The sequence below is a fragment of the Euprymna scolopes genome, chromosome 4 (genome assembly GCF_053919585.1).
Source record: "Euprymna scolopes isolate OS-2025 chromosome 4, ASM5391958v1, whole genome shotgun sequence".
Taxonomy (NCBI): Eukaryota; Metazoa; Mollusca; class Cephalopoda; order Sepiida; family Sepiolidae; genus Euprymna; species Euprymna scolopes.
The window spans coordinates 125,014,071-125,040,574 of NC_136485.1; the positions used below are offsets into that span (position 1 = coordinate 125,014,071).

General features: G+C 33.5%; 1 protein-coding gene across 1 annotated transcript in view; it reads left to right on the top strand.

The window, feature by feature from the left end:
* Positions 1 to 26,504, top strand: part of LOC145269271 (tumor protein p63-regulated gene 1-like protein) — a 236,119-nt gene that overhangs the window by 170,706 nt on the left and 38,909 nt on the right. The window contains exons 3-4 of the mRNA XM_080124952.1: positions 1,264 to 1,355; positions 18,067 to 18,243. Of these exons, the coding sequence (XP_079981078.1) occupies positions 1,264 to 1,355; positions 18,067 to 18,243 (269 nt within the window). The remainder of the gene's footprint in view (positions 1 to 1,263; positions 1,356 to 18,066; positions 18,244 to 26,504) is intronic.

Sequence of the window (26,504 nt, forward strand, 5' to 3'; positions counted from 1 at the left end):
AAATCTCACCCCTACACCATAGAGATCCCTAGATGTAAGAAAGCCTTCTACTCTAATAGGTTTTCCCCAGAACTGATAGACTTTGGAACTCCCTTCCGGAGTTCTGCTTTCTCAACTGTACTGACATGCAGAGGTTCAAGTGTAATGTGAACAGACATCTTCCTGTTCATTTCCTTACATAATATCCCTGCAGATTATGTCCCAGAAAGTAAACCTCTACATCAAAGTAGCACTGTGCCTTGTTTGGCGTGGAAATAAAATAAATAAATTATAAAAAAGATGAACACTGCTTTTTTCTGCTTTGTATTTTGAACTGTTGTGGCCCAGAGTAATTAGTAAGAAGATGTCCATATGGAAGTCGGTTGAATGCAAATATTTATAAACAATTATGTTATAAGTATATAATAATAGTATGAAAAGCAATATTTAATATAGATAAATATTGCTTTCTTTAGTTAATATGTATTATAGTCAGACTGCCAGCATATGTAGCATCCAATTTTCAATATTTTTAAGCACATCATCATGATCATATTTGGTTTAATGTCCATTTTATGTGCTGACATGTGTTGGACGACTTAGAGAAATTGAAATTGTTTTTAGTTGAGGCAAGATTTTTATAGGCCAGATGTCCTTTTAGATCTAACCTAATGATAGGGACCAATGCCCATTGGTATTTCCTGGGGTTAGGGTGGCAAAAGCCTACTACTACTACTACTACTACTACTACTACTACTACTACTACTGTTGTTGTTGTACTGCTACTACAACAACAACTTTTTGTCCGAGTAAAAGTTATGCCCACTTTCTTTGAATCTGACTGATTTGTGAGTCAGGTTGAACAGAATAAATGTAGAAAATTCTGAAATTGAATTAAAGTGTCTATAAATTTCCAAAATATGCATCATTGATTGGTAGGAAGTGTGATCATATTGGAATTATATGTAGTGACTCTGTTTATAGTCGTTTGGTTTCTGAATTAAGATGGGAAAAATCGATTTCACTTTATTATATGTATAAATTAGTAGAAGTAGTAGTATGTTATTTTGATGTAGCTGTTACGTCTAGCATGCCCTGGGTGCTTCATGCAAATTTGCTATAATTCTCTCAAGTAGTTTTGGAGTCTATAAGTGACGAACAAACACAGAGAAGAAATGTTTAATTGTTGTTGATTTACTTATTAACATTTATTCAGATTCTAACTTGTTTTAATATTTTCATTTAATTTTAACATTAACATCTTGATATTGTGTTTTTTTCTAGGAGAATTCTTTTGACATTTCTGTCCGCAAATGCACTGAGTTTGTAAAGAGAGATATCGATGGCAATTATCAAGGGGCTTGGATATTAACAGAGTAAGTTCTCTCTTTCTTTCGTTCTTTCTTTTTTTTTTTTTTTTGAATTGTTATGAGAATCAGAAAGCGTTTTATTAACTCTTATTCTTAACTAACAGGGCAAACTGGCATCGTCAAAATAGAACCAGTTACAAAGTGTGTAACATCTTCATATTAAAACTTCTATCTCTCTACTTCTCTCAATCCGTCTCTCTCTCTCTCTCTATCTCTCTCTCTCCCTCATTTTTACACATCTCTCTACCACACCCATATTTCATCTCCTCCCAGCCCATTCCTGTCTTATGATCTATTGAAAATAATAATAATTACAGGTTCAAAAAATTCATGACAATCCATGATTGAGTGGTACAAAACCCGAAAAAAATGTATCTATAAAATAGAAGTACCAAGATGGATGATTAAAGAAAGAACTACGTTAATATAAAAATACACCAAAAAAAGGAAGGCTCCAAGCAATTACAAACCAATAACCTGCTTACCGACTTTGTGGTAAACTTTAACTGCACAACTGAGTGAACAGATCTACTACTTGCTTAACCAAAAAATCTTGAGAGAGGTAAAAAAAAAAAAAAAAAAAAAAAACAGGAAAAAGAACATAGCCATGGCATGGATTGATTACAAGAATCTCACAAGCATGAATAATTGAATGCCTAAGGATGTACAAGATTATTAATATTCTTAAGAAAACAATGGAGACTGGAACTGACAGCTGGAGGACAGCACCTGACTGATATAAGAATACAGAGAAGCATTTTCCAAGGATACTCACTATCATCACTACTGTTTATCATAACGATGATGCGACTGAACTAGTTATTTAGGAAATCTAATGTTGGATACAAATTTACAGGCACAGAACAAAGAATAAACCACCTCATGTATATGGATGACTTGAAGCTGTTTGCTAAAAGCAAAAAGGAGCTAGAAATAATTGATAAACACAACCAGAATATTCAGCCAGGACATTGGAATGGAATTTGGAATGGAAAAATGTGCATTACTAGAGGTGAAAAAGGAAAACTAGAGACATCAGAATGTATGGCACTTCCCAACAAAGGGAAGATGGGAGCTCCCAATGTGAAAATAACATTTACAGATATCTAGGGCTGCTGGAAGCAGACACCACTAAATCTACAGAAATGAAAGCTAAAATTGGAAAAGAGTACCTGAGAAGAATGAGGAAACTGTTAGAAACAAAGCTATAGAGTAGAGATTTAATTAAACATCTGGGGCAATGTCGCTAATGAGTCCATAATAATTCATTGGATGAACTAAAGAAGAACTTAGACACCTAGATCAGAGGACGAGGAAATTAGAAATTAATGATGACACTGACTATGTTAAAAGGAGAAAGGAGTGAAGGAGAAGAGGACTTATAAACATAGAAGACTGCGTAGAAGGCACAAAAAAACAAAAAAAACTGGAAAAGTCAGAACATAGGAAGAAAAAAATCATGAAAGCACCTGGATGTGGCTAAGAAAAAGGTACATGGACAGAGAAACAAAATTCATACTGACAGCCGCACAGAACAACACAATTAGAAACAACCATATTAAAGCTAAAATAGATAAAACTCAAGAAAAAAGTAAATGTAGACTCTGTGGGCAGAGAGACAAAACATGAAACTACATAAACACATAAGAATGTAGCAAACTAACCCAAAAGGAATGTAAGGACAGGTACGACTACATGGGGAAGGCAGTGCACTGGTAACCTCTTCATATTAAAACTTCTATCTCTCTCAATCTGTCTGTCTCTCTCTCTCTATCTCTGTGTCCTTCTCACTTCCTCATTTTTACACATCTCTCTACCACACCCATATTTCACCTCCTGTTACATCTAGCATGCTGATAAATCACCTCGAACATGCTGGTAAATGGTTCAAACACAAACTAGAGACAGTGCAGGAAAACGAACACTACAAAATCCTTTGGAACATGGAGATATAAACAGATCAACCCATCCAAGCAAAAAGACCTACATGACTTGTTTTTCATGATTCCTTCCGATCCAAGGCAAGTTGGTTGATGGATGCCAAACTGTTGAGAGATGTCCAATCAAAAACATTTTCTCTCCAACTTCTTGGCTTTCCTCTGCCTCTTTTGCCTTCTAACATACCCTCAAAGCATAACTTTGACAAATCAGTGATTGATTGTATGACATGGCCAAAAAGTTTTTTACTTTTGATTTTATCAAATAGAGAGTGTAAGGAAGTGGTTTGACGGAGGGTGGATATTTTTTTTCGATCAGGCGATGTCCTGTAATGTGATTTTGAAACACCTCAATGTGATTGGCTAGTTGTTTAGTCCATGTGATACAATCAAGGCCGTACAAAACTACTGGGAGGACATAAATTAAATAAACTTTTACTTTAACAGTTATTGGCACTCATTTGGATTTTTGAATGGTGCTGTATTTTTGGAAAACCACCCAGCCCAGCCTGATTCTGTGTTTCAATATCGTGATCACTGGAGAAAGTCAGTTTATGCTCTAAATAAATGAATTGGGTGACCTGTTTGATGGGTTTACTGTGAATAGTCATATATAGGTTAAACTGTGATTTAGCTGTAGACATACATTCTGTTTTATTGAGGTTTATTTATAATCCTATCTACTTGGCATTCTTTGCTAATCTTTTTCTTCTTGTATCGTAGCATTTTTCATGCTGTAAATGAAATCATGGTTAGTGTTCTCCATAGACTTCAGTCCATTGTTGGTCTGGTTCCTCTGAAGACATTACATGATTTTGAACTTGGCAGTGCAATTATCTTCCCCAGCATAGTGGCATCTGACTCGCCTGTTTGTACCTATTTGTTGTCCTTAGATCATCGGCATAGCTGCAGTTGAATAACGTAACTCTTAATAGAACCATTGATCTGCTAGAGATTATTCTCCTCCCTGGCCACCCAACGTCCTGCTGCTGATATCATCAAAGTTACCTTCTCCTAGATACATGTCTTAATTGAGACTAGGGGTGCATCTCTCTCAGTGAATTAATGTGCCTCCAGATTCCAACCTGGAAATTTGGTACATATAGTGCCTAGCCTTCCCAAATGGTCACCCATCTGGTATTAACTAGGCTCAATGTTGCTTAACTTTGGTGATCTGGCGGGAACCGGTGTGTCAATGTGATTGTGCCATCCTTGCTAACACATTAACAAAAACTTGAAGTTTATGTGTACATTCATTAACAAGAGTGACGTCATCAGTATAGGAGAGGTTGGAGAGAATTTTTCCACCTATAGAAAAGATATAACAGCAGCAACATAGTACAGAATGGCTGAAAGCATATCTCTATGCTTGACGATCTTTTTGATGTTTACGGAGTGGCTAAACCCAAGGTCAATTTTTATAAAAGCCTGTGATCAGTCGTAAAATGATTTTAGGAGATTAACGTAGTTGAGAGGGGTTTATCTAAAGTTGACAAAAGTTTCTTCGATTTGTTATTGAAAGCTTTTGTAAAATTGAGAAAAATGATGTATCATAGTTTATTACACTCAATTGGCAAAAAGGGGCAAAAATCTGTTCGACTGTGGCCCTTCCAGGTTGATAGGCCGCTTGGGAATCGGGGAGACAGGAATAAAGATCACTTGTGATTCTGTTGCCAATGATAGTCATAAAGAGTTTATAAAAATCGCTTAACAAACTTGTAGGTCAATAGTTTTAACATTCGGACCTGTAATCCTTTTTGTACAAAACAATGATTAATGCTTTCTTGAAATTAAAAGGAATTTTCAGCACTAGGAACAGTCCCAAAAAACTTGGAAAGAAAGAGAAATTGGAATCGACAGGAAGACTGAGATTTTGCTACGAATGATAATACTGAAAATAGCTGAAATCTTAAGGGAAACCCTTGAGTGCAGAAACTAGTCCACATGTGCAAAAAATTCTAACCGAACAATCGCAACAGAAGTGAAACAAAAAGACGCAACCAAAAGTGAAAAGTGCCTATCTCCCTTTCCCTCGTCCCCCCTTTTCTTCCCCTTTTCTCCCTCCCTTTTCCTCGTCCCCCCTTTTCTTCCCCTTCTCTCCCTCTCTTTTCATCCCCCCCTTTCTTCCCCCATCTAAAAAAAACTGGCGTCAGCATGACTCGCACCACACAAATAGTCGAAAGGTCAAGAAGGATGGAAAGACAGAGGAGAGAAAGCACCTACCAGGCCTCCACTGGATGAGTGTGAAGAGGACTGGGAACTTGGGGAGGTTTATTGTCACTCAAATTCAAGTGAAGACCAATAGCTGCTGTCAATGAGAAATCAATGGTAACCGGTTGTTGTTATAACTCAAATTAATTTGCAAATGGAATCGAAAGAGGTAGATAGTACTGGAAAATCTGGAGAGACTTGTTACTCAGACTCCAGGGAACACCACAAGTTGTTGTGAAAGAGAATTCTTTGATGATAGCCTGTGTGAAAACTCCTAGTGAGTGAATAATAACTATAATAATAATGTAAGTTATCACCTCTCCTTCTATATAATGAATAACATTGAAAAAAGAGCTGAAAAAAAACCCTCCCCCTCCTGTTAGCTCAGTTCACTTCCACAGAATTAATGTATATATTGTTTTAATTTTAGATATTATTTGTCCAGGGCAACACCGATCAAGAATATACCAACTTTATGAGTGTTTGTTTTGTAGATTGACTTTTAGCTGGCTATACATATACATACACACAGACAACTACCCTTCATATAATAGAAGACGTCATTTCTATCAGTTTTTTTTTTTTTAATTTATTTAAATTTTTTTTTTTATCAATTGATTAGTTTCTCTATCTGACCAGATAGCTTGGAAAGGCACAATGAGATTGCTATATTAATAACTCCAGAAATAAAGGTTGTGGAATCTTTTTTTTTTTTTTCTTTTTTTTTTTTACATAGGCATCACCACATTATCAAGGCCAAGAGGCCACTCAAGGATAAGGGTTAAAGAGTGTACAGTAGAAATTGGACAATATAGTAATCATTAGTAATGAAAATTTGGTAAATTTGATAACTTATATGGAACGGCTCATCAAGAACTTATTTACGTTAGACTTGAAGACAACCATATTGCAGTCAGCCGGAAAGCAGGAAAACGGAAGACAGGTTGTGGAATCATCATATGTCAAACATGAATGGAAGAGATACTGATTTATATCTGACGGTACTCTACAGTACATTTAATTTAAAAACTCGTATTTATTGTAGGAGCCACTATTTTATAAAATAGCCACAAAACATTAATTTTAAGTAAAAAAAAAGTAACCTGTAAAAAAAATGAACCTATAAATATTAGGGATGGGACGATTTCAATATTTTTTGCGATTCCGATACAATTACTGATTCTGTATTAAATTCCTGATTCTGATACAATTACCAATTCTGATTCTTTATAAGTCTCTAAATATTTAACTATAAAGTTGTTATTTTTATCGATTACCATAAAAACACATTAAATGTGCAGATATTTTCTCAAACATCAAGATACATTTGTGAGGGACGATCTATCGATTTTAGTTTTACTAATAGTTTAAAATCAATAGATATTCATTATTTTAGTATTGTTATCAGCAGATAGAGAATTTTTCTTTAAAAAAATCAAATAAAAAAAGCCAATTAAAAGAATCGTTTTTGTCATCAGAAAATAGGCGCAAATTTTTCCGATACCGATTCTCCAAAAAGTTCCGATCTTTTTGATTTCTGATTCCGATTAATCATCCCAGCATTAGTAAATATAGTTTACAAAACTGTCATTGATTTTTATAAACAGCCGTTGCTGCTAGCTCATAGCATTATAATTATGAATGTTAATAATATCAAATAGTCAAATTTTTTATTTTCACTGAAAAGGAGACAACATTTTTTCGGATAAGTTAATTAAATATTGCTACTACAAAAAGAGAAAATAATGTAGAATTATATTTTGATTATATAAAAAGAGTAAAAAGATTGAGTTACTTACTAGTTGAGGGTCTGAAAAATATATATTGTGTTTGATACTCGTCACAAATGGTGACGTTGCTAGTGTTTATCTACTATATAGTTATTTTCACTGCAGGTGCTCTACTGAGCTTTAATCTATGGCCCCTTTCCCTATAAAACTTCCACAACAAGTACTCATCTATCTACCACCACTGCAAGGAACTTTTCTTTCTTCCTCTGTGAACTTACTTCCATGAACAGTTTCTGTATTTTTTTTTTGTTTACTTTTTCTGTTCAATATATATTTTTTTCCGCTATACTAACACACATTGTTCTTTTTTTTATGTATAAAATGTTTATTCCCTAACTCCCCACATCATGTATAGATTCTGGTATAGTTGTCTAATTAATAAATGCTAGATTATGACATCATAAGGCTATTCCCTTTTATTTTTGTTCCTTTTCACCCTCAATTTTTTTTTTTTCCCCTTCATTTTAGTTTGATAATTCCAGATTCCAATTAGGTGACAGATTTGCTATTTTGTCAGAGATGTAGGCCCACTAAACTTATTATTTGAGAGGAATCTGCATTATTTTTTTCAATTGGCAAAACTGCTTATCTGCCACATTTTCTAGTGGGGGGGGATTATACTAACACACAATTTTGTCATTGTAAATATATTGTTGTTTTTTTTATATATATAAAATTTTTATTTCCCAATTCCCCACATCATGTATATATTGTTATTTCGGGTTTTATTAGGTTATTCATGAAGAGATTCTGGTATTGTGGTTGAAAGAGTCTAGTTAACAAATGTTAGATTGGACATCATTACCCCTCCTCCTCTCACCCAATTTTGGCTTTGTACCATGTTTTATATTTATTTTTATTTTGTCTAAATATTTATAAATAGATGTTTAGCACATAAGTTATGTACAAGTCATGTACACTTGGCAGTCGGACTGATGTATAACCACACTCTTTATTTTTTGTGTTTACTTTTTCTGTTCAATATATATTTTGTTTCCACTAAATACCAAGTTGTGGCGCTCTTCCAAACCCTTACAACACTTCATTATGTTTGTATGTTGAAATTAAAAAAAATCAGTCATTTATTTTATGTTTCTTCTTTTGAATAGTACACATTTTTATAATATTAACTTATATTAAAGTTATATAAACATAGAAGAAGTAAATTCTATGGTTCACTTTGGACATATCCATGTTGCAATGTTCAAAGTGAAAAATGAAGAAAATGATGCACGCAGGTTATGATTACACAGTTTGTTGTAAATAATGTTGTGGTAATGTACACATTCCTCCCCACAAAGTGTAAGGAAGTGAATTAAAAAAAAGAAAAAAACTTTAACTAAAAGAGTAAATAGTTGATCAATAGAACAAAAGTATAGGAAATGACACCATCTGAAATAGGATGCTTTAACAAAGTGGGGACCATGAACTCAACTGAAAATATAACCTCCAAGGTAACAAGGAATTTGCACTCTTGTGATACGTAGTTAAAAAAAAAAAAAAAAGAATACTTGAATGTGTTCCATTAAGCTTTAAAGAGAAACTTTTTAAAATTTATTTTTCTTAAAACAGTCTTTTCAGTTGGTCAAGCAATGTAGATGTGTCATCCCTTCCCCAGAGTGTTAGGAAGTGAATAATAAAAAGAGGAAATAGTTCATCAGTAGAACAAAAAGTGTAAGAAGTAAGACCATTTAAAATAGGATGGTTAATCGAGGTTGGGCCATGATCTCAACTGAAAACATAACCGCTTTGCCTGAGGTAAGAAGGAGTTTTCAATCTTGAGATATATAGTTTTCATAGAATACTTGAATGTGTGCCATCAAATTTCAAAAAGGAACATTTTCAAAGACTTCCCTAAACTAGACTAAACAATCTCACGTTTCTAAATTTCTAAAGATGATTGATTATTCTTCTTATTTAGATTCTTTGGAATACTGTTCTCATCTTGAGTGTTATTTTCACAACGTTTCAGTTGGTGTAACCTCTTCTCAAGGTGTATCTTATTGAACTTGGGAAGCTTTCAGTCTAAGTCTAGAATCTGCACCGAATTTCGAACGGAATCCTTTATTTAATCCATGCAAGTAGCATGCTCTTGTTCTGTCCGCTATGGCTGGGTAAAAGTCCCAAGTAATTCACAATTGTATTTTGGAATGCCACTCACACTGAGGATTGAATCTTCAATCTCCGAAAAATCTAAATAATACAACTAAACAGTACTTCCGGTTGCACATTACTATAAGGAAACACCAGAGTAATTTCTTCAACTTTTCTGCTGTTTATATCGATGAGCATAAATTGTGAGACTAACATGAAATCCGAGACTCAGCGAAATCATGAAACTTGGAAAGTCTGAATTCCTATGCAGTCTTGAAAGAAAAACAAAATGTTCTTTGAGATCATAAATTTACCAAAGAAGAAAACAAAAAGCAAAAATGCATGTGAAATGTTCGACTTTTAAATCACTTCTAATTTTTTTTTTCCCATCATGCTCTACTACTCCACCTGATTTCACCTAATGACATTGAAGGCTTGCATTTTTTTTTTTTTTCGAATGACCTTATCACTAAATTATTCTGTGGCTAGAAATTCCATTAAACCAGCTTCCCCACTCCTACCCCACCCATAAAGGGTAGACACCACGTACCTATTCTTCCTTTATGTTTTACAATCGATCTGAGTTGCTACAGAAACAGCTCTACCAATGAAATACTTATAAAATAAAGGGAGGAATAAAAGTAAAGTCACTAAATGACTTATATATTAGAGAGGGAGGAGGCCGAATGGAGAGAGAGAGAGAGAGAGAAGTGGGTTCATTACTTCATTGAATACTGAGTACACGTATTAGTTTAATGACTTGGTTATCAGCAATATATCTTCGCAAATGTATGTGTGTGCGTGTTTGTGTGTATGTGTGTCTGTTTTCTTTTGATGAGAACCTGTGTGAAACTAAAATATATTAACACTTAAAAAAAAATGTTTTCTGCATGTCAAAGGACAAAACTAAAATTTATGCATTTATTTCTGTAAAAAAAAAAAGTCCTTTTTCTTTCTTTTTTCTTTTCTTTTTTTTTTTTTTAAATTTCATCAAAAGTAAATAAATTTAGGTAAGAAATAGACATCAAGAAGAGCACCCGGATTATTTAAACATATCTTAATTAAGGAAACAACTTCCAAAGAAAATCTGTTGTATTTCTGGTTATATAGTTTAAATAATTACCTGACCAGAGGTTATGTAGTTGAAATAATTGCCTGACCAGTGGTTATGCAGTTTAAATAATGGCCTGACCAGTGGTTATGTAGTTTAAATAATGGCCTGACCAGTGGTTATGTAGTTTAGATAATGACCTGATCAGAGGTTATGTAGTTTAGATAATGACCTGATCAGAGGTTATGTAGTTTAAATAATGACTTGGCTAGAGGTTATGTGGTTTGACTAATAACCTGGCTAAATGTTATGTAATTAAGACCTTACCTGGGGTTATGTAGTTTAAATAATGGCGTGTCCAGAGATTATGTAAAAAGTTAAAGTTTTAGTTAAATAATATATTGTTGACTATTTTGTACTTTAAAATATAGATTCTTAACTATTCTGTACTTTTATTTAACAATTTTTGTGGTTAAAGGAAAGTGAAAAATTGATCCTGGCTTTACTTTCGGCAGCTGTACAACTCTCACTTCCCTGATTTTATCCTTAAGTCCTTAAATTTTAGGAGCGATATTTCTGACAAAGGAGGAAGAATTGTTGTTTTCTGGGTCACAGGATCTATTCCATTTAACACTTATTGTTGAGAAGTTTTTAAACTTCAAATACTATTCTTTAGTACTTTACATCTTTTTGTACTTTACATCAAGTTGCTTCATGTCTTATCCGGAGCGATTTCCATAAAAAAAAAAGCCAACAAAGTCTGTGCACTGCTGTCTAAGCTCACAACTCCAAATTCGCCCAAGTCTCTAAAAAAACGTGTTTTTAATTCTAGCCGGCAGCGTCTCATTTTCATATAAAGTAACAGAAAATGTTTTTATTTCCTGGGACTCAACAGCATATAAGTTGACGCAGCAGACATTTAAAAAAAAATTTTTTGGCCCATGATTGGGCGTTTTATGCTGAAGTTTATATCAATTTTAACTATTATTATTTGCTTATGAACGGTGACCAGAAATTTATGCAAAATAAAATATAATCTCAAAATAAAGGAAGACTCTACCAGCAGTTTAAACAAATAAATTGAACAAACATTCAGACTATATAAAAAAAGTACACATCTCATGATTTTTACATAGCTTATTGCACTTTCACATTTTTTTGCCAATAAATTTGATTTCAAATTAAAATTCAACAAGTGAAGCATGCATATTCCCCCGTGAGTGCACAGTGAACAAGGCAAAAAAAAATGACTAAGTTCAGCATCCCCTCCATTTAGTCCCAAAAGTTCCAGAGGACATCAAATCCTGGTGAAAATGAACAAACGGTGCAGTTTTAGGCCTTAATATATGTAAATTTGAGTTCTTCACCATGCAAAAAAAAAAAAGAAATGACTAAGTCTATCATTTGCCCCCCCCCCCACATTTAGGCCCAAAAGTCTCGAAGGCCTTAGCATATTTAAATTTGAGTTCAGCACCTGATAAATGGACATACAGAAAATTTTGGACAAATATGGTAACATAGTCCCAAAAACGGAGTGTTTTTATTAGCCCTAAAAGAGCCCCTGGAACACACCCAAGAGTTATTGCGAAGTATAGATAAACAAAATTATATAGAAATCAGTTAATTACAACTTTTCAAAAAGTTTTATAAAAATTCAAGGCATCAATTTTTTTTTTTTTTTAATAAGCACAAAAGTGTGAATTTTAACCATTTTAACCCGAAAGGCACCCCTAAGGGGGCAACTGGAGTTTTGCCAGAAAATCCGTTCTGTTACTGTTTTACTCATATTATGTTTAATGTTTGTGCAAACTTTAAAAAACTTTGTAGGCGTAGTTATTAAGAAAAGTTCAGACATACGAATGGACGAACGGACAACGTTAAATTTACAGATCCACCCTCCTTTTGTCGGGGGACCAAAAATAAGGGATTTGGTATCGTAGATTTGATCTTGGCATAACCGATTCCATAGTCTGAAACCATATTCATTCTGACTGACATAATTTTGAATTCTAATTCATAAACTTTATTGATCATTATGTTTCAGAATTTTTTAGACGAGGATTGATCATTTATAGTATTTGGATTATTCAGACTTCCGTTTTTATCTTGTATGTTATTCTCGTAACGTTTTCACTGATGTAATCTCTGATTATACATCTTGCACATCTTGTCTTCTGCATCTAGTCAAACTCGAGAATCTATCTGCAAAAACCTGTGACATAACATATATCAGTGCTAAGTAATAATCAGTTCTAAGTCACAGTCTTTTCAAGGTTGTAGGTTCAATGCTCAGAATACAATTACAAATTAAGACTTGTTTTTTTTTTACAAAGGAATCACCACTTATCAAGGCCTCGAAGCCACTCAAGGATAAGGGTTAAAGAGTGTATAATGGTCAAAAGGACAATATCATAGTAATCATTAGAAGTAACAATTTGGTAAATTGGATTACTTAAGGGGAACGGCTCATCAAGAACTTGTTTACATTGGACTTGAAGACGGCCATATTGTAGTCAGCTGGAAAGCAGGTAAACTGAAGAGAGTTCCACAGGTGTGCAGTTCTTAGAAAGAAGCTTTGTTCATGGAATCTACGTTATAAGTTTAGGCACAGATAAAGAGTAGGGGAAATTATTGGTAGTGTTTATAGCCAAACGGATGTTTCTTGTAAATGTTTGGCGAGGAGGGGATCATAGATTGGAGCTCAGACGAGCACTTGCCATGAAAATAACGTTAAAACAGACAGGCTTGCAACGTCTCTTACCTGATCATGGCTGATGGAATGAGAACAAACTACCCTTGCAGATTATATAAAGGGTTTCGTTTGAAATTTCGTATATAGTATGACAAGGTGTACATGAAGAAGTTCAGAGGCTATATCGATTGAAAAGTCGTGAAAATAACAATCAATATGAAAATAGAAGTTCTTGAATTGTATGCCATGTTAGTTTTAGAAAAGAAAAAAAAGAAGTTGTTCCAAACAAAACGGCAGTATCAATTCAGAAAAACTTTGAATATTAAAACCTTGCAGATGAAGACGAAGAGTTCCTTCCAGTGTGAAGACGAAAAATTATGTGAAGGAATTCCAAGAATCACTATATTTTATGGAGTGATTCCGGTTTCTCATTAGTTGGTAGCAGAGTGTGGTTCCATTTGATTGGTCAGTATTTATCACTCCTGTCTACAAACTTTCAAACACTCGACTGACTAAAACCACCATATATGGTTTTCCCCACTCTCTGTTTGTGTCTAAATGTAAACGCAGATTCCATGAATTGCTCACCTTTAAAACACTGTTCTGCTGGCATGCTTCCCGGCTAAATATAACATGGTGGCATCCAATTTTAATGTTAACAAGTTTTTGTTAATCGTCCTCATTAATAATCAAATTCCACCCAATTTATATCATTAATGATTATTTCACTACCACCGTACACTCATTAACCCCCTATCCTCGAGTGACATTTAGGCCTTGATAAGTGGTAAACCCTAAGTAAAAAAAAAAAATAGAACTTTCCAATTTTTTGTAACCATACCCCTATAATTATATCAAGCAACATAAATGTGTTTATATATTACTAATTAAATGTTATAGTATTTTTAAGTGTGATTGTACGCAAAATGCAAATATGTGATTGGTTTACAAAAAAGGAATACTCAGGAATAACTAGGACAGTAGTTTTCGTGATGTCAATTAGCGAATTTGAATCTCACTTAAGGCTAAAGGATTTTTGTTAACTGGACCTGTGTTTAATAAATTTCAAGAAAATAACGTACAAAAATAAAAGGTAAAATGGGCGCACGCGTTTTTGTATGTCCAGCAAAGGCTTTTTTTGCTGGGGTTCTCAGGGGTGGGATTACTATTTTGGAGAACTTTTTGTATACTACCTAGATTATAATATCTACGATTTGTGAACAGAGGTCATCTCTACATTTATTTTAAGCAAGTTTTTTTTTTTAAAACTGGTTTCCAGTGTTTGTTTGTCTTTCTCGTATAAATAAAGTGAAACTGAATCGAAACAAAGCACCGGCACGCCTTCGAGGCAATCAGCTTTGATTATTGTGGGGAATACCGTTCATATCAGACAATTGCTATTCATTAAGACACTGCCAAAGCTCCCCCCCCCCAAGAGAGGGAGCTGGTTTTCCCCAACATTGTTGTAAAGCAAATACGGCATTTTCTTTCACTTTCTTTTCCACCTTCACGTTGCTTCTTCGAGTTAGAGCCTCCCTGCCTACTAAGACTTTTTTTTCAATCACCCCCCCCACCCGCTAGTAATAACATAAAAAGAAAACATTGTATCAATGTTTTAACCAAGTGATCATTTTTATAATCCGCATAAGAGTAAACATAAAAGATATTTGGAATTAGTTCAAAGTGAAATATTTGTGCTTAAAAATACAAATTTATTGGTCATTTATGAACACAAGATATTGAAAGTATATATTGGAGCAGTCCCAAATTTCAAGTGTCAGAAAATTTAGATTACATGATATTTTTGTTGACAGTGTAATCTTAAAAATGTAAATTTGTTTGAGATTATAGGGCACTATTTTATTAATAGATTTTTTAAAACTTTAAAGCATATCTTTTCATGGTGCACCCTCTCCTTCTGTTGAAATATCCATCTTTTTTAATTTAGAAATAAGACAATATTTATTTTTAATTGATTCCTTTTCTTGTGACAGTAGGGAGGGGGGGGGCAAAAATGTGATAACGGGGTTGGGGAGGAGTGGTGTTACTTGGTCATAAAAGAAAATTGTAACAGCGTTGCCCCCCCCCACCCTGGTTTAAAAATTTGCTTAAATATAAATTGTGACAGTGTGATGAGGGGGGGGGGCAAAAATGTGACAATGGGGGCGGGGAAGTGCACCCTGGGTTACCCAGTCGGAAAAACAAAATTATGACAGTAGGCGAGGGGAGGGATAAAAAATTGTGATAACGGAATGGGGTGAATGAGGGTACCTGGTCATAAAAAGAAAACAGGACGTTGGTGGCATCAGCCAGAAGCGAAACCAAAAGCAAAATTTTGTAAGCTACAAAAAAGAAAAGAGAAGAAAAAACGTGTGCCAAGCATGAACTCACAAAGCATAAGCGAGCACTTTATCCATCAGACTAAGATTCTAATGACACTATCACATTGTAAATTTATCTATTTAAAAAGAAAGTTAGAAACTCGTGTTTAAGATTCAGCATTGAAGAGGAGATTTTTACATGACCCTCCCTTCAAATAAAATGATATTTCTGCATGAAATAATTGACCACTTTTTCTAATTTTTCGATATTATTTATCCGAGAGACTACTCTTTCTTATGATACTATGTTTGTGCTGCAATGATACAGATGACAAGAGTTTTTAGTGAACATACAAACACACACATGCACACAGACGTTTGCTCTTTATATAATAGACTAGCGGGGGGTACCCGGCGTTGACCGGGTGTTTGTAGGTGCGTGTATGGGGGGGGGTAATTAATAGCCCTGCTTAAATATTATAAAAAAGACGATGTAAAAAAAAAACAAAACCAAAACGGAAAAAAAAAATGGCATAAATAAACCTGTGTATGGGGGAGGGGTAAACTAAAGAATAAGCGAAGTAATAAAAAAAAAAATACGTTGCCCGGGTGTTTAAAGGTGTAAAAGAAAAAAAAAATAGTTTTGGTTGCGAAGAGGGATTGAACCCGGAAGCCTTGACGCGGAGGTGGAAACCAAAGCCAACTACTTAACCGTCTCGAGCACGAGTGAGAGTAATTGATTAGCGTGTTAATTTAAGGCTTATAAAGCTAGTAAAAGAGGTTTGATTGACAGGAAATGAGTTCATCGCGGGATCGTTATTTTTAGTTTTCACTTCCCCCCAGATGATGGTGGGAAGGGGGGAAAGCAGCGCGAAAACCGAGAACACAACGTTTTAATTTAATTTCACTGTATTTATACTAAAATGCAAGACAAACAGGGGACAGAGCGAAATAGCGCGAATCTCATAAAAGTCGACGTAAATAAATCTAGAGACGACCCACGTTCCCAAATCCTAGATATTATGATATAGGACCTGATATAAACAGTTTTAAGCGATAGTAACGACCCCGGGAGCGTGTGCGAAAGAAGCCTTTGCGAGACATACACGAAATGGTCACACACATTTTGCCTTTTATATATATAGACTAGCAGGGGGGGGGGTACCCGGCGTTTCCCGGGTGTTTTTAGGTGTGTGTATGGGGGGGGGGATAAGTAATAACCCTGAAATGATGTTAAAAAGATCGGAAAATCTAAAAAAAAAAAAAAAAAACAGCGAAAAAAAACGCTGTGTGTATAGGGGGGGAGTAAACTAAAGAATAAGCGAAGTAAAAAAAGTAAAGAAACGTTGCCCGCGTGTCTAAAGATGTAAAAGAAAAAAAATATAGTTTTGGTCGTGAGGCTGGATTGAACCCGGAACGCGGAGGTGAAACTAACTCCAACCACTTAACTGTGTAGGCCAAGAGTAAGAGGAATTGATTATAGTGTTAAAATAAGGGTTATAAAGCGAGTGAAAGAGGTTTGATTGACAGATAGCCACTAAATGAGGTCATCGCGGGAACGTTACGAGATGACGTAGCAGTATTTTATTTTTTTTTAAATTACGTATTTCGTTTCCTGTCTAGACATCTCTCTCTATCTATCTGTCTGTCTGTCTGTCTCTCTCTCTTTCTGTTTGCGTTTGTGTATGTGTGTGTCTCTCTCTCTCACTTCGTCTTCCTTACTCTAAAGATTGGAAAATTGCATCTGGCTGTTTTTTTTTTTTTTTTTGTAGAAACTTTGATCGTTTATATTTTTTGTAAGCGTATTTTTTTTTTTACTTCACATTTTTGGCTTGTTATTTTTCGTTTAACCATCGTATCTAACTATTTTGAATGTGCTAATAACTTTGGTAACGTTGCCATAGCGTAGAAGTTCATAGTTTAGCTTGTGTAAGGGTTAATTTTTTTTTTACCGATAACATGTTTTTTTAAATTCAGACTGCCATTAGAGCTGGCTGACGTCAAGATCACGTGAAATGACTCAGCAGGTTTTAAATACAAGTTGACCCAAAATAAACGGCCCCGTGTATACTTTATGTAGAAGAGTTGCCGCCCATATTTTTTGGGGCAGTTATAAATCGATTTAAAAATATGTAATGTTTAACATTAAAATGTCACTTTTTGGCCCCCCCCCCTGCAGAAAATCGATCAGTTGACGCACTTCTGATGGTCCTTTTGGGCTAATTTTTCGATATTTGTCATCTGGGGGGCGGGGCTTTAATATGATACCAAGTTTGTGAATTTTTGTTCCGTCGGTCAAAAATTTTTAGCAGACACACAAACATACATACATACATACATTTTCGCTTTTATATATATAGATGTTGGTGTTGCCAAAAATTCAAGCCTTGTTATGTAATTTACTCTGCAGTTTTTGACAATTGATTCAAGCCTCTTACGTTTGATGGCATCAGCTTATGAAAAACAAGTTCAATAACCAGGATAAATCATTCTCATTGTTTTCTTTTTCTGATTAATTTCTGGATTCTCAATATTGGGGATCCACTCGACCTTGATTATCTAACATTGTAGCACACATCCAATGAGGACATTCGATACATTTGCATTTTATTTATTCGCAGAATCGATCACTGGAATAATGATCAAGAGAAATTAGTGATGTTGACGGATGATTCGTTATTGATATTCAAATTCAACTTCATCACCCAGAATGTCATGTGGTACAAACGAATCATGTTGCACGTCATCGACACATTGAAAATTGGTGATATTGTTTACCCAAACTTCTCAATCATGCCGTAAGTATGAAACATTTTTAAAAAATAATTTTCAGTTATCCACAAGACAAAAATACCAGATCAGGCTGTCTGAAGATACCAGCTTCCTTACCTAAAATGCACCAAACATGGACGTTATTGTTTTTCTTTCCTTCTACTTTGTAGAACTCCAATCATGTTCTTTAGGCACCGCCAAAACTGGGGGGGGGGGGGGCAGGTAAGTACTTTTTGACAGACCGTCTTTTTAAAAATCTACCAAAAATCAGGTAATTATCCGATCAATACGAAATTTTCAGCGATTATTAAGAGAAGAATGAACTTTATAACAGTGTACTTATTTTTCATAAACGATATTTATATATATATATTTTTTGCTTACAAAACCCCGCTTGTTTTGAGGGGGTACAAATATGCTTAAAATAATCATCTGAAACTGAACACAACATATTGTGTTGTTGTAAGGGACAGAATTATAGATTAAAAAAAAAATTGTTTGCATACCTTATTTTGACATCTGAATATCAGAATTTCGATTGTGTTTAATTATCCCGCTTTTGAGTTTTGAAATATGAAATTCGGTGAATATGTTAAGTAAAATAATTAATTTAAGTTAAGCAAAACAAAAATATTTTTTTTAATATTTATACGAAAAAAGCCATTTTAAAATCTTTGATAAATAGATTAACAATTTTTTTTTTTTAGCGAGCCGAATAATGCATGACCATTATTAAACAGGGCATGCTTTGAAGAATCGATACAAAAAAAAAAATTGATAAATATTGTGCCCTTTGTGTTAAAAATAGCATCATTTTTTCGATCCCGTTTGAAAACATTTGCCGCCTTTCGACTACGGTGGACCAAACGCGCTGAAATAATTTTTTTTTATTTTGCTTTAAATTGTCCCCCCCCCATTTTGGGGAGCCTGGCCCCCAACACATACACATTAAAAACCAAACTCATACAAATGGTCACCCATCTGGTACTGGCCAGCCTCAGCGTTAATAATACATTGAAATTTTCGTCACTGAAAAATAAGTTTTTTTGGCCTGTGTGGTCTTCCATAGTTTGCTTTTTATCAAATACAAACGTAAACATTGTCGATCAAGACTCTAGATCGACGCAAAGTAACTGGTTGCCTATATGAATAAGTGGAATTATTTGAAATCCAGGTACTTATATTATAATATTTTTGCATATTCTCATAGAAAATCATCCTAAATCTTAGACAACAAATAAATAAATAAATAAATTTCAAAAACCTTTTTTTTTTTAAATATTTATGTACGTTTTTTGTGCAAGACAAAAAATGTCAATTGTTAACTTTTTGGGAAAATTTAACATTTAAAATTTAATTAAAAATAGTAGAAAAAGTTTTACATTATTCTGTTTTCTATATGATAAAATTCAGGGTTTTATCTTTCTGGAAAAAAAAAAGTTACTCAGAAATAATGGATTTTAATAAATGTAATTTCGTTTTAAAAAACAACAACAACTTGATTTTTCGGCCATTTTTTGCGGTGCCTAATGTTCTTCAAAGCAAAAAAATAAAAAAACAGCAATTTTTATCTACAAAACAACCAAACAAACACCAACACCATGAATAACTATTTGAAAATATAAAGAACTTGAAACATAAATACTCTTACGAAAATGACCTAGTTCAGCATTAAATAACCCGAAAAGGGTTGATAAGCCATAAAGCAAAGCCACACAAAAACGATTTTTTTTTTTGAAGTTTAAATTATTCCATTTTTATTTCGGTTTTAAGTTGCTTGTTAAACTGTTTTAAAATATTTTTTTAAAGCTTTTTAAGCTATTTATTTATCATTGTATGTATATTATAAACATGTTGACAGACCGGTTCCTATTAGATCACCAAACTTAAGCAATGTTGAACCTGGTTAATATTAAAATGGCTGACCATTTGGTAACAACACTTTTCTAATAATTCAATGCCTTTTTTGGAGAACAATTTGTTTTTAACCTCTTAATATGACTCGGTTTTGAATATAACTTTTTCGTTAGTGCCAAATTTCTTTTCCCTAAAGCATTCTTTTGAGATCTGCAGTATCCAATAATAACTGGATGCCAGAGGTGAAGAATAGGAAAGGTACAAAAGCAATTTTGCAATTGTTGCGATCAACTCATAGCACAATGCATTGTCATATTGAAAGAGCATTTTTTTTTCTTCATTTATAACTGTTTTCTTGGTGATTTCTACCTTCAAACACACAAATAATAATATGATATTTGTTATTGATGGTTCTTTCTTTCTCATGGTTAGTAATGAACATGTTGTACATCCCAAAATTTGGAGATCAAAACCTTATCTGCTGATGTGTCTGTATGACAGTATTTAAAGGCAGCGTATTACCTCATAACCATTGTTTTCAATGAAACCAAGTCCGAATAACACTTATCGATCCATTGCTTTGCTTGAACAATATTATGTCTCATCAGAATCCAGTGCTTCATCAACACACAAAATTCAGATTCTTCCATTGTTTCAAAAATTTTCAACAGTAAAAAAAAAAAAAATGTAAAGCGATCAACCATAGTTAAGAGTGACCCAGAGGTTCCCTTTTCATTAATTACTACATCAAGGTAACCACTCCTTACCCAACTTACTCTTGATCGTCAACATATAATATTGAATGTATGACAAGGGGGCATCAAGTACTATTTTCTGAGTTTTTAGCATAAGCCTATCAAGGATTGAACCCTGGTCCCTTGGCCAATTAAGACACTCCTACCATTATGCCAAAACTGTAATTTGGAAACTAATTATTTAATTGAGTTCATATTTTGACATATACCATTTGAAGGTTATTACTATATAAAAATGATATGGATTTTATATTAGTGGTGCTATGTATATGTCAGATCTAGGACTTACTGAGGGTTGTGTTGTACTTTAGTTTTAAGAACATGGTAATGTGTGTTCAATGTGATGATATATGAAAGTGAAACCTAGTCGGTGAAGGTTGAGGACATTAGTTGCATGGAGAGAAATGATATGAGAAAGTTACGATGGATGTGTCATGTGGGTCTTGAAGACAGGTTTAGTTCTGATCATCTCAGAGAATTGTAAATCTGGACAGTATAGAAAGATATGTGCAGAACAGGAAACTTTGATGGTATGGCCACGTTGAAAGATTGGATGAGAGTTTTTGGGTTATGGAACAATTGATATAGCAGGGTAGGTTCACAGGGGAAGGCCAAGGAAAATATGGATAAAAATGGACCTAAGATGGATAAATGAAGATCTGGTCAGAGATAGATTAGTTTGGAAGTAAGTTTCTTAAAGCTATTAAATGCATGCCAGCATGTAAAATGGACTGCCGCTGCTGGCATAAATGTTCAGTTTTGCTGTTGAATTCTAGGAAATTAATTTGGGCTTTTTTTTTTTTTTATTTGCCATAAAAATAACTTATTGTCACAATTTCAATAAATAATCGCATGTTCTTTTTTATTTTTATTTTATTTTATTTTTTAAGCATATTTGTCCTTTTATATGAAACCAGGATGTAAGGAATATCACCATTAATTATTAACAAGGTTGAACCTTAAAAAGAATTATTAATGTTTGCCGCTTTTGAATACAATTTGTTATTTGTTGACTCATTAAAAGGGAGAGAGGGGGGATGTTTGTTATTTATGAAAAAGCTTAGTGATATCATAGTCATTATAGTCTACTCTTAAATGAATGAAAGAAAAGAATACATTTTTTAAATGTGGGTAAAGGTATTTTATTTTATACTAGTAGTATTACCCGGCCTTACTCGGGGGGGGGGTTGCTTTGATGCCTTTTTTATGCTTATTTTGATATGTATCTTTTGTAATTCCAATATTTTCTTTTTCTTTTTTCTTTTTTTGTAATCCTCAAATTTATTTAGTAAATTTCGATTATATTGACACCTTCCTGATCAACGTAGCCCTCACACAGTGGATGCAACATGCCAGCAACAATCCAATTTCTCTGATTTGTCTCCTCAGCAGCTATTCTTCCAGCTCAAAACCAACTACTTTGGCGAGATTTTGAGGGCCATAATTTCTTGAACAGTATGCGAAAGAAACCACAGGATCGACATCAACTATCTATTCGTTGTAAGAATTCATGTGGTTGTCGCTGTAGTGTTCTACAATCAGTCAGCTGTCTCAAAATATTCCTTATGTTGCCAGGCATACTACTTGTGCTTGCTTGTTGAAGCCTATGTTTTGTTAAGCCGACATATAAGAAACCTCTGATTCCCAATTTCACTATATATGTGTGTAGACTGTTTTGCAATTTCTTCAAGATCAGTTGCTTGTTCAACGGACGTTCAAAAACAGAAACATAATTTACTTTTGCACTACTAAAAAACACGTAAATTTTCAAGTCTTATAAAATTCTTCGCAGTTGATGAAAAAAAATTGTTTTAATTTACATGCGGAGTTTGAACCTACAGACCATGTCATGCAAAAAAACAAAAAACAGCACGCTATCAACTTACCCACAGTAGAATTTTCACTGCCATTGTTCTATCATTGTTGCTAAGCGACGACATGGAAAAAATGGCTTTACCGATGCTAGATAAATTAAAATAACGGTTTCGATTATCGGTAATTATCGAGGGTATTCTGAAACAAAACTTAGGTAAGATAACTCTCAGACTTATTCACTAAAGTTCTGGAAATTCTAAAGAAAACCTGTTCAGCCGTTTCAGAGTCTATAAGGAAAGTCTAAACTCTCTCTCTCTCTTTCTCTCTCACAACACTCACTCACACACACACACACACACACACACACAAATAAAAAACTTTGGAGACCCGTGAATTAGCTTATTAGTTTCCAACCAATTTCTTTGGTATATCAAAGTGTCAATAAATTGTGAGTGCCTTGATTGTTTAGACCTTAACTTCATCGATACTTTTGTAAAGTCAGTGTTTTCAAAGAAGCAGTGTTTACTTTAAAGATGATCAATGATTTGTTCTGGGTGCAGAAGTTAAGTGCTCTTTCTGTTTTTGTTTTTACTTAGAGTATAGTAACCAGAATTTTGAATTCTAACGCTATAAAACATTGGTTCTTCTATTTTATTGCTGTTTTTATTAGATTAATCTCACAAAATTGCAACATTCCCTTTACAAAGTGTTTGTTTTATAAAAAAAATATAAGACAATCTTATGTTTATAAAAGTTTCGTTTCAGAATTTTTTAGATGAAGTTTGATAATTTGTATTATTTGGATTAATCGGACTGTTATTCTCATCTTAGTTGTTGCAAACAGAAAAGAACAGTAGAGAGTAACCCTCAGACCTTTGCTTTCTCTCAAGCCAAAATGAATGGTTTTCATCTCAAGAAAGTCCCCTTTCTTTATAAGCTTCTAGGATTGATTTTCACCCAGGGCTAGAATGGAAGACTTGCAGGAGATCTGTTGCTAAGGTTGCTGGAAAAATGATTAGGTCATTCTACCATTGCAGAATATCTGTTTTGTTTAGACCTGCTTGACTTCATTGCTATTTCTCTATGAAATCAGTGTTTTGGGAGAGGCAGTGTTTGACTTAAAAGATGTTCTCATCAAAGATTTGTTTTGGGTACAGCAGTTAAGTGCCCTCAAGTGTTGTCTGCCAGGCAGTGATTTTTTTTTTTTTTTGTGCATAATCGTATCAGTGATATTTTTTCTCTCTACCTGTTAGCCCAGTTTTATTGGGTTACATTTGTAATGAACAGAGCCTATCTCTCGACATAAGCAACATAGGATAGCATGTTCCATACACAACAATTATGCTAACTGTGATAAATATAGTTATTCAGATTCGGATCACCAAATTCAATCATTATAACTAGCCATCTTAAAAAAATGGTGGAACCCCTCCCTCCTCCCGATGTGATGTGAACATGCAACTTTACAAATCTTTAATCATGGTGTGTTTTATCTAAAAATGGAAACCATTTTCAGTATAGATAAAGTAATTAGATTTCAACATGGCTGAATCCTAACTATATGTGTTATTGTCTGTTTTATGCCAACAATGTTTAGGTAACCATTATTGTCTACATGGAATCATGACAAAATGGATAAAGGCATTCATTAACAATCAGTCCTTGACTTTTAGAGATTGAAGCTTAAAACTTTACTACAGACGATATTAACTAAGAATAACATAAGAATTAATCTTTGTATTCGGTTATGACTGACGGAATGAGAGCAATCTACCCCTGTGGATTAAATAAAGGGTTCTGTTTGAAATTCTATATAGATTCTCGAGTTCAACATAGTTTGAAAATATACATCTAAAGAAGGTAAGAGTTTAATCAACCGAAACGTTGTGAAAAGTAAGAATCAAGATTAGAATAATTGAAATAATATAAACTACAAAGAATTATGTCATTATTTAAAAAAAATAAATTGTCATTACTTTTTTAAAAATTGTCATTATTTAAAAAATGAATTAAGTCATTATTTTAAAAAAAATTATGTCATTATTTAAAAAAATTGTCGTTATTTTAAAAAAAATTGTCATTATTTTAAAAATATAGTCATTATGTAATTAAAAAAATAGCCATTAGTTAATAAAAAATTGTCATTATTTAAAAAAAGTACATTGTCATTATTTTAAAAAATGTCATTACTTAAAAAAATACATTGTCGTTATTTTAAAAAATATCATTATTTAAAAAAATACATTGTCATTATTTTAAAAAAAAATGTCATTATTTAAAAAAGGTACATTGTCATTATTTTAAAAAATGTCATTATTTAAAAAAAAAATACATTGTCATTATTAAAAAAATCGTTGTATATAAAAGAATATAAAAACTATGGAAACGCATAGCTTTCAAATATATTAAGTTATTTTAGTTGTTTTTCCTTATTGTTATAGGGACTTACACATTCACTCATAATAGACTTTTCTAACCATTATAAAACCCTGAGAGTTAATTCTCTTATAGGGAAATATCGTGACTTAATGCGAGACTACAGACTGTCTAACTCAACAGTCGAAAATACCGATAACATTTCTTTGTATTCATTTGTTCAATATATTCTTTCTACCTAACCCCATTGTTTGCGTCTTTATGATCCTTTTCTAGAGCCACACCACTTAATTCACATCTAAATTTACTGTGAGAAAAGTCCCAATCATCATCTTCATATTTGCTTTAACATCCATTTTACACGCTGGCATGTGTTGAACGCCTTTTAGAAATTGAATCCTAAACTTATATCTGGTCAGGTTTCTTTGAAAGGCATTTCTTTTTAACTGAGGCAAAAAATTTTGTGCCAAGTAAAATAGCTAATAGGGACCTGTGTTTTTATTGAGACGTCATGTTCGGGTGTTTATCCAATAAAGTTAAAGAGCGCTTCACCTGCTTTTAATCGGTCATAATATAAGCTAGATGAGTTAGTAAAGAAGGTTTAACAATTTTGATATTTGATTTTAATAATTTGCATATTTATTAGTGATGGGACGATTCCAATATTTTTCCCGATTCCAATACAATTACCGATTCTGATTCCGATTCTTTATAAATCTCTAAAGATTTAACTATATAGCTGTATATTTCTCTGATTAATATAGAAACACACATGTTAGATGTAAAAATATATGGGGGTGGGGAAGATCTGGCGATTTTAGCTTCACTGGTGGTTTGAAATCAATAAATATTTATTTTATTATTGCCAGCAATGGAAGATTTTGTTTAAACCAAATCAAAAAAAAAAAAAAAGACAATTAAAACAATCGTTTTGGCATCGAAAAATCTGTACAAATTTTTCCGATTCTGATACCGATTCCGATACCCTTAAATATTCCGATTTTTCAAATTCCCGAATCCAATTACTCGTCCCAACACTAATATCTACAATACTTGGCCTTCAGGACAAGATCACAGTGTAGTATCTGTTCTTCAGATGCTGCACTTCAATTTCTTGTTCTCTGTCAGTGGAGGAGAAATCGTTCACGTCTGAGACAATTTTTATTTTTGTTCCTTTTCTCCACGTTAAAAAACGACCCTGGTGTCTAACTCTGTCCCGTGGAGAGGCATTGTAAATAGGAACACTAATATCTATATGTTTATATGCTTAATTAGTTTAACTCTTTTTATCGTCTGGGTGTAAAGCTCTGTTAATAAATGGCATTAGTTTCACTCCGTGCAAATCAAAAGACTTTGGTGTCGGGCAATAAAGCTAATATCTTCTACAGTGCAGATTCTTCAGATGTTTCCCTCTTCACTAACCCAGATTATAATTTTGGTATTTTGTGCTAGAATTGTCCTCTCAACCTGAATCTCATTTCGTA